At 32.3% G+C, this 14,164-nt stretch overlaps 1 protein-coding gene across 1 annotated transcript in view; it reads left to right on the top strand.

The window, feature by feature from the left end:
* ATPsyndelta (ATP synthase, delta subunit) overlaps positions 1-4,018 on the top strand; it is a 50,344-nt gene extending 46,326 nt beyond the window's left edge. The window contains exon 4 of the mRNA XM_085818098.1: positions 3,671-4,018. Coding sequence (XP_085674224.1) covers positions 3,671-3,793 — 123 coding nt within the window. The 3' untranslated portion in view covers positions 3,794-4,018. The remainder of the gene's footprint in view (positions 1-3,670) is intronic.
* The last annotated feature ends 10,146 nt before the right edge of the window (positions 4,019-14,164 follow it).

Here is a 14,164-nt window from a genome sequence, read left to right as displayed (position 1 = left end):
CCTGTTCAGTGTTCCAACACGGGCCCTTGGTATCACTTATAACATTCGTGCTGTGACACATTGATAATTTCTCACCAGGTTATTCTCCTTGTTGATTGGCTGTGAAGAACACCTAAATTTAACCATATAAAGCAATACTATACAGGATAGGTTTCTATCTACATCAACACACCCAGCATTGAGCTAACTGGCATGTTAAACTGCATCACCTCCTGCTCGAATACAGCGTAATGCCATCCATATCACCTTCCATCACCAGAGATAATGGCTTCAAACAAAGTTTTTTTCTTAAGAGAATGAAATCAATTTCTTACTTTTTATTCATTATTATCTTTTAATATTGTAAATTTAGTTACTCTAATTATCTGTGTTCTCATATATATATTCTTTGTAATTTTGTAATATTTTTAATAAAGCATACAGGTCATTTGGAAGACACGGGTAAAAGAATTTGCTGCTATGGTAAATCTTGCAATTGGATGATAGTATTCACAGTTGGTGTCATGCTTTTGCCTTAACTTAAGACATTTTTTGCCTTAAGTCATGCTTTTGCCTTAGGCCAAGCTTAAGTCTTTCAGAACTCTGCTTTCTTTTCAGCCAATGGCTTGCTGCCCAGACCTTCATTCAGCTCATGCTCTCTTTCCTTTCTTCAGACGTTTGGCCCACTTCATTTATTTTCATCAGCCTATATCAGCCACTATTTGAGGTCAGTGCCAGCAAGCCTTCCCATTTTGCCTCGTGTTAGCCTACAGGCCACTAAAGCAAACCTAAAAGTAACTTAACGCTGTTTGTCCTTTTGCCTAATAAGGAGTGAGGTAGCACTACTTTTCCTCTTGCCTAATAAGGAGAGAGAAAAACTAGGTATTCCAAAACCTGGATTCAAACACAGTTACTGGTACGTAACCAATGCAAACAAGCTGCAATTGCTTTAAGTAGCAGGAGCAGAGACTAGAGATTGTTATTGACCTGGTCTCAGGTCAATACTTAACACTCCCGGACCTTTATGAAAATGGCACCTTACTTTCTTGCTTACCTGTCAGACATAGAGTCTACTCCATGTACAGCCAGCATTCAGTGATGAATATCAGTGGGTTTAATTACTTTAGTCAGAGATTGGATAATACCTCACTGCTCCTCAGTCATCAAATTTTTCAATGTAAATGCTATGATGCTCTCGTATGCACTGCCGTGTCAACTGGACAGAACACGCAACTGCCTGCTTCTCCTGTATGTCATCTATGGTTACCTACACATGATGTGCACAACCACGCCGAACACTACACTCACACCTTAGTTGTCTCAGTAAGTTATCCCAAAGTGTAGTGTTCAAATTTTAGCCGTATTGATTGTTGCGACATTTCGTACCTTTTCATTTGAAACCAGCTCAATAATAAGACATTTTTGCTGGTTTTTCCCTGATAGACTGTCCAAGTTATATCATCGTGCTCCAGTAACAATGTATTATATAATAGCATGTTTACTTTTTCACAAATTTGGGTACTTCTTTCTGATTTTGTTTCATCGTTCCAGTTAAACTAGTGTTCTTTGTTTTTAACATTTGGGACAGATTTTGTGTAGTGAAATTTCTTTCTTTATTTTCAAAATGTTCTGTCAAACGCAAAACGTCGTATTCGGAGAGAGATAGATTTTCAGGATATTCCTCACGTTTACCCAAGTATGGAAAACCATTGAGCATGTATTTCCTATCAACATCTGCCGCAAGCCAAAACTTGATACCAAATTTATCTGGTTTACTTGGCATATATTGCGTGAAACATCCAGCTAAAGACGGAAACAGCTGTTCATTAATAGTTATATATGGTTCTGGTTTATAACAAGTTATCGAATTTTCAATAAATTTCTTCCAAACTTCAGAAATGAAACAGAATTTATCTGTTTAAAGGCATCAGATCATGTAGTTGTTTTGTCAAATCGCAGAAATTTCATAAGTTCTCTGAATCTATCTCTCGCCATAGCATCACATTGTACAGGAAAATTGGATACAGCATCTTCATCTCGAGGAAATATTTTTTTCATCTGGAGGCACATATTCATCATCACTGAAAACAATTTCTTCATCATTATCATTTTCCGATAATTGTCACATATATTCGAGGGCCTCACTAACTGTTAATTTACGCATATTTCTTCCAGTCATTTTCACCTAAGATCAATTTTATCTCAGCATGTAAACAAGGTGGCAAAAATCGAACAGATTGGTACACTGAAACTATCTTCAAGGCAATGTGAATAACCAGTTGTGCAGTCATAAAGAATAAGATATGCGCCCATTAGACTACCGCATTGGCTATGGTAGTATTGCACCACATTCCATTTAATAGGCCAAAGCAAAAAAACATTCCTTGCATATGCTTAACCAGAGGCATTTTGCCCATACGGAATGATAACGGGAGGGGAGATCTGCAACACTGGCTACTACTACGATGAAATTCTCAGCTGCTTTTCTGTTATCAGTAACAATCTACTGACCTTGAAGTATTGTTCTACTTATATCTCGGAAATGGAAAGAGGATTGAAAAAGCTTTTCCCATTCCAGGAAATGTTGAATTAAAAATTGAGTACTTGTGATTATAATGGGGTTGCGGTTTTAGGTATAAGTATTAAAAACAAAAAAATGATAAGTATTTAACGTATCATATTTTCACAGATTATTATTGGTATAAAAATAGGAAAAGTCAAGAAATTTTTTCAATTCCTTTAGTAACTTGAGAAAATCAGAAAGAAAATTGCTTTTGGGTCAAAATGACCCCATCCGCAGTTGTAGTGTTAAATTAAATAAGCTTGCAGCCAAAGGCTACACAGTTCAATTTAATGCAAAGTTGTCTCACAGTCTAACCAGTATGGAGATTCAATATCAGCAATTATAATGACAAATTTTGCCTTAGCTAGCAACTTAGTAATGTGGCCTCTAGAAGCAGAATGCATTCTGTGTTATCTAAAAATCTCATCTTATATATATGCAAATTAATTTGCAATCTGGGATAGAAACAGAAGGAAGATGTGACATTAAAGGTCTAAATTAGAAAATAACTGATTAATAGTTTAATTAATTCTTTATTTTTAGCCTTTATGGAAAAGATTTCCTAACAATAAATGAAATCCATTTAATTAATAAATTCCATTCTTCCACCCCTTGTGGTTTTCAGCATTTTTTCCTTTTTTTGTTAAATTTAATTTCACCTGAATTGTCTTAATTTATTGATATCTGTAAGACATTTTTATGAAGATTTAATCTATTTAATTTTGTTTACAAAATGAATTAGCCAAAAATTAGAGAAGAATTGATTTAGCATTTTGTTCACAAAATGAAAGAATATAAATATAAAATTCAGAATATCTAATTAAATATTAGTATATTTTATATAAGTAAATATTTCAATAACCTGAATCACTCGTGAATTAAAGTCAAATTGAAGCTCTTTTGAAATGGCATTGGTGCACACTTTGAAAATTTCCTGGAAACTCCCAGATTTTCATATTTCAAGGTTAGCAGCTATTTTATGTAGATTATAATTGAAATAATAAACTGGTAAGGCAGGCATCCATTTTGAATAGTATGTAATCTGTGATACTGCTGAAATTTGAAGTATTGCAGATAGAAATTTAATATTTCTTTCAGACTAAGAAAAATTTAATGACTCATTTGCAGGCTTGTAGAGAAGGGCTAGCTAAAGCACAGCAACAGTTAAGTTCTGCTACTACTGAAGAAGCTAAAGCAGAAGCCCAGATTGCTATAGAAGTGAATGAGGAACTAGTGAAAGCTGCCTCCTAATCCTGGAATTTTTATGTAGATAAGCATATTGTATTACGTGTTCATGTTAAAATTTAGAAATAAATTCTTAGGAAATTCTGAACATTAAAGAAGGTATAATTATTTTTCAAAACTTAGAATTCTGCAGATATTTCATTATTCACATAACTGAAATTATTTGTCTTCTATGTTTCTTAGAATTTATACACCAGAATGTTTTTTAATAAAAATATTATTACTTGAAAAGTTTAGAATACATCTGAATGTTGTTTTAAAATTTCTGTATTAAAAGAAAATGTGAATATATGAATGTTATGAATATAAAGGAAATTTTTTCATTGTTAAAGGGGCATTAATACATTTTATTTAATTAAACCGAAAGTTTATAGGGTAAGGTGATAGTAGAAGTTCAAATAGTTTTACCTTTATGTTTTTTATAATGAAGAAATGTTAGAAATGAGCAACTGTAGAAAATTTTTATTCATTTTAACTAAAAAGAAGAAAATAGCATTATTAAAGCTTTAATACTATAAGAGGTGAAATACTGAATCTCAAAATTTTGATTTAATTATCATTTGAATTGGTAATATAGAAATGATTTACACTGTTCCTGATATTTATACTATTCCTCTGTTTCATATAATTTGGATGTTTTGAAGGTTTTTTGATGTTACTGAACATTGGCCTCGCCCATCAATTTTGAGAATTTTATTATATCAAAAAGGCTTTTTAAGTCCTCCAAATGCATCCTCTTACAATACCAGTTCTTTAGGTCTCTGACCTTCCCCCCCCCCGACCATTACCAAAGCATTAGCGATCTCCGCAGCTCTTTGAGTTGCCATGACAACCTTTCCCGGAACTTAAAGGAATTCGCCTCCTGTTCCATTTTCTTTCAACCTGTTTTCGATACCATTCACGTGACGGTAATCGCCTCAATCCTTACCTCTTTCTGTCCTCATTTGCTGCGGCAGGAGGTCTTTGGCTCCTACCTAGACAAAGTTAGGAGTTGAAAGAAGTCTTCATCCTATTGTGTGGACTTCTTATCGATCTCTTGTACCCTTTAAGCCCTTAATGGTTCTCGTTCTCTACTTAAGCCATGCTTTACTCTTAATTATTCAGTTTTTCTTAATGAAGTTGTGGAGGTTATTGCTGTTTTCAGCAAAGGTACTCCGAAAGCCAACGCCTTGGTTCAAATGCATTGTAATTGAAATAAAAGTTTTTACTTTAAACCAGTTGCTAATAATTACTAATTGAAGCATCATAAAATATATAATTAATATGAAGCAAAGGAAATTAAATAATACTGAAAGTCGAGGTCTGATTATTTAATTTGAGTTGTATGATTCGGAAATCTAATAATCTTTTATTGATTCATCCAAAGTTAGCATAAATACAGTTTGACTTTTTAATACTGATAAATTTCCTTGTATTCTAATCCAGACTTATTGGGACTTTGGGAATTCCAAATTTAGGATTTTTCTGGATATTAGATCATCCGTTTAAACCTAGTATGATGACATGTAGAAATTATAAAATTAAAAATATGAAATACTAGTTTATAAAATAATGAAGCATTTATGACCTTAAGAGGATCTAAACATACTTTAAATGTAAGTTGTTTTGTTTCTTATATTAATACTTTCTCTTTAATTCTATAGATGGATATAATTTTCTGGTTAGCTACAAAGTTCCATTCTTCTAGCTACAAAGTCCTGTAATTGCCATGTCTACAATTCCCACCAAATTGTCGATTGAAATGTTTTTGTTTTCATTGTCAATAACAATTTTTCGTGAATTTAGAACCACACAAATGAATATGCCATTTGTTAGTTAATTGATGATTGGGTCCATTGTCATCGCAATGAAAAACTTCTGTTATATCATCTTCATTTATTACTTTGCATTTCTCCACAAACTCCATTAATTAGAAAAATTTCCTTTTTGTTTGCAATATCTGAAAACTTTTAAATTTGTGACTATCTCCATAAAGTTTAGCTAGCATTCGCTATACACTTTTGGCATTGCATCATAAGATTGGTAGCCAAATTTTGTCTTACTTCTACAGCAAGCTGATGAAATTAAGCCTGAATTATATTAGTTTATTTATTTATTATACTTACACCCGTTTCCTGCACTTGCAGGCTTACCCAAGTCTTGAATAAATAAATTCGCACATATTTATCTTATCAAGGGCCAGCGTGATAAATTTTGCAGCCTGTTGCAGTTTCGATATGTCCTAAATTCTAAAAAATAACCTAAATGTTGTCCTAAATTCTAAAAAATTAATTTTTTTCTCTAAATTCTAAAAATGTTACATACCCTAAATTCTGCTCTTTAGTGAGGCTGCACGAGCTCTGGCGCCAATCCTGGGCACTGGTCAGTTATTCTCATTTAAAAAAAAACACAAAATGTTATCTTTTGAGCCTATGAATACCATTTACAAGATCTATTTTTTGCATATGGAAATAAATTTCTTCTCGTCAGTGCACTTAATTTTTCGCTGTCCAGTTAGCCAAAATCTGAAATTATTGTCAAGTGTAATGTCAATGTAAAAGGTTACCATGCTCCTTGGTATTCAGTTATTGATATTTAAAACAAAAACAATATGCATTGTGTGTAAATCATTCCTCAAGCTGCTACTTGTTTGTGGTAATGAAGGCAGAAATAATAAGTAATGATTCACCAGCTTGACATCAGGGTTATAAATTATTCAGTAGGTGTAAAATCAACATATTTATAGATTATTCAGTAGGTGTAAAATCAGATGTTTTGATGTAGAATGTTTTGGTTTGAGATGTATGCCAGTATGAATATCTCCAGTCATTGGGATTCGTCAAAGTCTGAATTTCTGCAACCCTGTTAGAGACGAAGAGTTCCTAGACAGGGTTCGTAGCGGTCCTTATAAGTGCTTATTTTTTTTTTTTTTTTGTTTCTTTTTTGTTTTTAGTGCTTATTTTTTGCTTTTAGTGTTTTTTTTAAGTGAATGCGCAATTTTAACCAGTACCAAAGCCAAAACTAAATAAACAACTTTTCTTCCTAATATGGAATGTCAGATGGTGAATCATACTCCAGGAAATAGCTTTTCCCCCTTTCTCTGCATTAGCATAACCTTTGGTGTGCGTGGAGAGTACAGACAAGTGCCCGTCATTCTGTTGGTCAAAGAATTGCGAAAGCAGTAGAAAATTCCGGTACATTCGGCATTCTTTTCCTCCCACCTAAATACTACACACGTTTGAATTTCTATCCAGATCTTAATAATTTGCATTCTCGTTGCGCTTGGTCAGTTCATATTCGTATTTATTACGATCGTTATGCTTATATTATGAGTATATGTATGAATCTTTATAATAACATAGTTGCAGTAACTGCTGAAGTATAGTAAACTTCCAAAAATGGCTGTGTTTTAACACAGATTAGCTTTCCAAGGAATAATATTCGGAATGGCTTAAAGGGAAAGTAATCGAATAGTCAAAATAATTTCATTTTTTTGGCCAATACATTATACAGTACGAAGATTGGGAGGTTCTCGCCTTTCTCCGCAAAATCTCGAATATTGAAACTGTTACAGTTCGTTGCAAAACAAGCAACGGACTTTTTTACTTCCTTGTACGCAGTAAAAAGGAAGTATTGTAATCGCGAAAAGTCTCAGGCAGCATATTTCAACGAAAATATCCATTTTGACCGCTATCGAATGCAATTTAACGATGTTTCTGCGTGATATCTGTACGTAAGGACAGAACAAGATACTCTTTTCCTTCAAAAAAATTATAAAACTGCTTTAAAATTAATTCTGAAGAGAATTTTTTGCGGCGTCTGCATGAACGTATCTCGCATAACTAAAAAACGAGTAGCCTCAGAACGTTGAAATTTTGTATATAGGACTGCTATAACATGTCGATGTGCACCTCGTATTTTGGTTGCAATCGGCCATGCCAAACATATATAAATCTATTTATATATCTATCCACTCTGTTACCTGGCTCAATGGTCTCAGTTTCTTTACTCTTATATGTTTGTAAATTGCACATTTTTTGCTTTAAAAATGATTGTATTATGTTGTTTCAATCTTCCGGTTAAGTATTTTATGCCTTTAGTAAATCTGTGTGCAATATTTTTAGAATTATCAGCAATTTTAAAGTTGTTTAAATGCCGCTAAGCCTGTTTTTAATGGCGGCCATTGATGTTTACCTTTGAAACAGGAGACTAGTGTATTTGTTGCCAATCTAGAGAAACTTAGCTTCGCAACAACAAAGATAACGCATTCATTTATTATTGCCAATTAAATCATGCTTAATTCTTTCTGGAATTTTTTCGAGGAAATAAGTGTTTGAGATTTACTTCGTCATTTTTAATATAGATATTTTGAGTTTATTTTTGCCTTTTCGCGAAGTGAGAACTGAATTAATTAAATGACAAATACTCAATCGTCTGTGAACAACTGTTTCTTTTTTGTTTTGTTTGCTTAATTTCTTTTATACATCATTCTAGCTTTATTATGGTATTTGAATAGAACATGTGGCAACAATTAAATAATTCTATTCTTTAAATGATATGAATTTTGTGCATTATGAGTTATAATATGAACGAAATATATATGTTAACTGGTATATAATTATTGGATTATATAACAGTTAACTTAGTTTCCGTTATATAATTATTATATAAGTTAACTGTTATATAATTATTGGATTATATAACAGTTAACTTAGTTTCCGTTATATAATTATTATATAAATTAACTGTTATATAATTATTAATAGTGTTAAGTGAATCTAGCGCCAGAGTGTCGCTATGGTAAACAAATACTAGAGTGAATTTTAAAGAATGCATTTATTCTATTGTGGTTTATGCGCTGTCGGCGAAGTAGATTTAATTCAATCCAATAAGTTTAAATGAAATGCAAGAAAAAATGCATATAATTTAACATTCCAATACAAGGAAGTCATGTGGTGTACACATCAGATTTTTTTTGTCACTTTCCAATCTGGATTGAATAGGACTAAAAGTTCTGCGGTCTACCAGCCCAAGCGAAGAATGATTCTGTTCCGGAAATTTAACGCAGTCTGTTGAAAATTAGAATGAAAAACACCCCAGATTGGTAAGTCTCTTTCTTTTACTTTATTTTCCCAATACCGGCAGCTGTTGAATCCGATTGCATAATATCATGTAGGGAAGAATTACGGCGCACGTATTGCACAATAACGATTGCAATATTTTGCAGAGATAATTAATTTTGATGTTTGGTCCGAGATTTCTTTATGAATGCATTATGAGTTATAATATGAACGAAATATATATGTTAACTGTTATATAATTATTGGATTATATAACAGTTAACTTAATTTTCGTTATATAATTATTATATAAGTTAACTGTTATATAATTATTGGATTATATAACAATTAACTTAGTTTCCGTTATATAATTATTATATAAGTTAACTGTTATATAATTATTAATAGTGTTAAGTGAATCTAGCGCCAGAGTGTCGCTATGGTAAACAAATACTAGAGTGAATTTTAAAGAATGCATTTATTCTATTGTGGTTTATGCGCTGTCGGCGAAGTAGATTTAATTCAATCCAATAAGTTTAAATGAAATGTAAGAAAAAATGCATATAATTTAACATTCCAATACAAGGAAGTCATGTGGTGTACACATCAGATTTTTTTTTGTCACTTTCCAATCTGGATTGAATAGGACTAAAAGTTCTGCGGTCTACCAGCCCAAGCGAAGAATGATTCTGTTCCGGAAATTTAACGCAGTCTGTTGAAAATTAGAATAAAAAACACCCCAGATTGGTAAGTCTCTTTCTTTTACTTTATTTAGTTCTTTATTCTCCCAATACCGGCAGCTGTTGAATCCGATTGCATAATATCATGTAGGGAAGAATTACGGCGCACATATTGCGCAATAACGATCGCAATATTTTGCAGAGATAATTAATTTTGATGTTTGGTCCGAGATTTCTTTATGAATGCATTATGAGTTATAATATGAATGAAATATATATGTTAACTGTTATATAATTATTGGATTATATAACAGTTAACTTAATTTTCGTTATATAATTATTATATAAGTTAACTGTTATATAATTATTGATAATGTTAAGTGAATCTAGTGCCAGAGTGTCGCTATGGTAAACAAATACTAGAGTGAATTTTAAAGAATGCATTTATTCTATTGTGGTTTATGCGCTGTCGGCGAAGTAGATTTAATTCAATCCAATAAGTTTAAATGAAATGCAAGAAAAAATGCGTATAATTTAACATTCCAATACAAGGAAGTCATGTGGTGTACACATCAGATTTTTTTTTGTCACTTTCCAATCTGGATTGAATAGGACTAAAAGTTCTGCGGTCTACCAGCCCAAGCGAAGAATGATTCTATTCCGGAAATTTAACGCAGTCTGTTGAAAATTAGAATGAAAAACACCCCAGATTGGTAAGTCTCTTTCTTTTACTTTATTTTCCCAATACCGGCAGCTGTTGAATCCGATTGCATAATATCATGTAGGGAAGAATTACGGCGCACGTATTGCACAATAACGATTGCAATATTTTGCAGAGATAATTAATTTTGATGTTTGGTCCGAGATTTGTTTATGAACACTTAAAAGAGTTTTACTGTGCTTGCAAAGCAGAATATTTTTCTGTTCCGTTGGTTTGTTTTTATACAATGCACATACATAAATGTCAAAAGCATTTATTTAGCGGAAAAATCTAGAGAACGGCTACAGTCTATACCCCCGCTCCTCTTTTTCAAGTTACGCTCGACTGTCCGAATATTCGCCAATACCAAGTATGCGGGTAGTTAAGCTTTTACTGTTAGAGGATGACTGCATGAAGCAAATTTCTGTTTTCTGATTTCAGAAATGTTCCTTTTTTTTTTACTTAAATTACTTTGCTTGCAATACCTGTTAAGGGAAAACTGATATACGATGAAAATTTAGAAAATGTTCAGAATTTAGATTTAAATTAGTTAAATATCAACATGAGTGAAAAAATAAATTGTCTTTATTATTAAGTTCCAAGCGAATAGAATAAATATGCCTTATTATTTATTTATTTCCTCTATTTTGAACTGAAATTTCATCATTAAATCTTGTAATATAGTGTTGTTCTGCATAGTTTTTTTCTCTCATTGTAAACTAGTTCTGTAAATTGAACTGTTATTTAAAATAAAAAAAAAAAATTATTTTCCGTGGTTGAGGTAATGCTTATGCTCTCTTAATAAATACTGCATTCCTCATATCTTAAATTACGAGTCTAATTTTTAAGGTTATGCAGTCGTGTATAATGTAATTAGATAGGTGCTTATTTTTTTCTTTCTTAAAATGTGCTTATTTTTTTAACTAAAATGTGGCTATGAACCCTGCTAGAAGATTCTTTGATCCAGTGTAATACAATTTGCAAACCTGTCCAGAAGTATATCTGTGAAAATATACTTCTGCTATCTACTTATAAATGTGATTAAATAATTTAGTTTGATTAAGACACAATAACATGCCGAATAAATACTAATTCAGAAGTCAAACAACAAAAATCAGCGTTATATTTACCAAATTTTCACAGGACTAGTTTCGATGGTTTTACCGAACCACCATCTATCTTCAGCTGCAAAACCGCAAATGAACCAGATAGGAAATAATGATTAGGTTTTTGATCTAATCATTATTTCCTATCTGGTTCATTTGCGGTTTTGCAGCTGAAGATGGTGGTTCGGTAAAACCATCGAAACTAGTCCTGTGAAAATTTGGTAAATATAACGCTGATTTTTGTTGTTTGACTTCTGAATTAGTAATTTAGTTTGATATTTTGCAATTCTAGCTGCCATAATTGCTCCCATCAATTCTAAAGAGGGCTATGTTAAGCTTTTAAGAGAAGCTACTCTGGTTTTTGATAAAACAAAACTTGTTTTAATTTCACCAAACGTATTTATCTATCTGAAATATGCTATACTTCCATATCCATTATTACTTGCATCACATACTATATATAAAGAAACATTACTCTTGAGCTTTTTAACATTTTTTAAAAAGTATCTACTCAACTACATAAAACACTGTTTCGATAACAAATGACACTTGTAACGAATTTGACAATGTTGTACAGCACCACCAACAGCTTTTGCTAGAATAAACATTTCAGTTCAAGCATGCATTTTCACGAGGAGTTTCCATATTTTTGTCCAAACCCCCTGTATATTGAAAGACTATATCTGAAATACAATACTTCAAATACATTATGGTATGTTTTCACTTTGTATTTCAAGCATTTTTGAACTGTGCATAAGTGAAACCATGGATATGATTACACAACTAAATTTTGAAATTTTTAGGGAACTTGTTTTTAGTCTTGTTAGATATTAGATTGTCTAATAATAATTTATCTCGTATATTTCTATTTTATTCTTGGAATGATATTGCAAGAGTGAAGATAATTACATAGATAATTGATTTAATTTATTCAATTCTGTTTGTCATCTGTTTGCTGAGGTCATTATCTTTTTTCGGGGGTGAGGGTCTTTAATTTCCATTTAAATAAATGTGAACAAATTCTGTATTATTAAATTTTTATTTTTGAATGTATTTTCTATTGTTACTGCTGTTCTCCATATTTAGCAACATATAAATGGCTTCATTAAGGATCATGAATAACATTAGGGGTGGAACCTTATTATTGGCAAAAGACCTTGTGCTTTTAGGCTTTAAAGGGAAAAAAAAAAAAAAAAAAAAAAAACTTTATATCCAGCACTACTCAAATTTTATGAGAAAAGTTCAGGGTAATCTAATATATGAGTGGGCTGCAACCCTCCTGGCCGATAATAATCGGTCTTATGGTTAAGGCATGTCTAGGGTATGAGATTAGAGGATTTTGTAGCTTTGTTTCCTTATCCAAGGACAAGTATTATCATTTTGCAAAAATATAGTTGAGTTATAAATGTTTTTGCTTTATCCAGAATTCAAAGCCATCTGGATAAAGTTACAAGTTTGCCAACTACCATACTGTTTTTAAGGTAGCATGTTTTCTGAAACTACAGAGGCTGTTCACATATTTTTTAGACGATGTATATTGTATTCACAAAACTAAATTACATAAAATTCTTGTTTTAAATGTTCTATTTGACATCCCTTATTCTGAACTATCTTTCGACACTGCAAATTCCATGATAATAATGCCTTTTGAAGTGGCAGAGGAGGTATTCTATCCCATTTCTCCCGAACAGCTTTCCAGAGTCCTGTTAGTGTTTGGGGACAACGTTTGGATAATGCAGTTTTTAAAAGTCCAAAAGCAGAAAACTCCATAGGTGACATATCGGGAGATTTAGTAGGGATATCAGTGAAGGGTATGGCCTTGATACAAGTTTTTTGTTCCATTTCTTTTAGGAAATTTACAGTGGATTTTGATGTGTGACTGCTAGCTTTGTCCTGATGGAGTCTCACAGATGGATGGCACTGTGGGTAAAGTGATGGTATTTCATTCAGAAAAATTGGCGATACAATATGTTCCTGATAGTATTTGGAGTTAATCTTGACATTTTTTTTGCACTCTCTTTATTTTTAACTTGCCATTATAAGAAAAACCAGTAACAATCATGAATCCCTTAGAAAAACTTTCTTTCAATTATGTACTGTATATACCCGCGTATAAGTCGACCCCTCCACTTCGACATAAAAAATTCGTAGAAAATAAGAAACCCGCGTATAAGTCCGAAATCGATCGAGAAACTTCGAAATTTTTTTTTAAATACGCCATTTATTTAGAATCATCTGAGAAAAAAAAGTAAATATATGATAAAAAATAACTTGATAAATCAACAAAATCAAAATCCTTCAACGTCCGATTCATGGTCAGATTCGCCAAACATTTCATAGAACTCTTCTGTCGTTATCATACATATTTTCAGTCTCGAACTCTGTATTGTTACAATCACTACTAGAGCCTTCGTCGTCATTTTTACTTTCAAAAACAGCATCATCTTCCGTGCTGTCTAGTTCGTTGCTAATACAACATTTTAAAAATGATTTTATAATCATTTCAGAGGGTATTTCGTTCCAAGCATCTTTAACCCACTGAGCAATTAATGTAATATTGGGCTTTTTAATGTTGCCTCCCTTTGTAAATGTTGGTCGACCGGAACTAATCCACTCTGCCCAATGTTTTCTAACATTTACTTTGAAGAGCTTATTGAGGCAGACATCTAGGGGTTGAATGATGGATGTCAATCCTCCCGGGATTACGGCCACAGTCGTTTTTAGGTGTTTTGTCACTTCTTCAGAAAAGTGTCCACAAAAAGAATCGTATACTAAAAGAGAAGGTTTTTTGAAAGCTGCTCCCGGTCTTTTATCCCACATACTTTTAAGCCAATCGACTGTTCCGTCAGCAT

Source organism: Stegodyphus dumicola, chromosome 6 (genome assembly GCF_044657685.1).
Source record: "Stegodyphus dumicola isolate Sdum_Otavi_A_Nest chromosome 6, ASM4465768v1".
NCBI classification, from domain to species: Eukaryota; Metazoa; Arthropoda; class Arachnida; order Araneae; family Eresidae; genus Stegodyphus; species Stegodyphus dumicola.
Note: the sequence above shows the minus strand (reverse complement) of the source record. Positions and strands in the feature narration are given on the sequence as shown.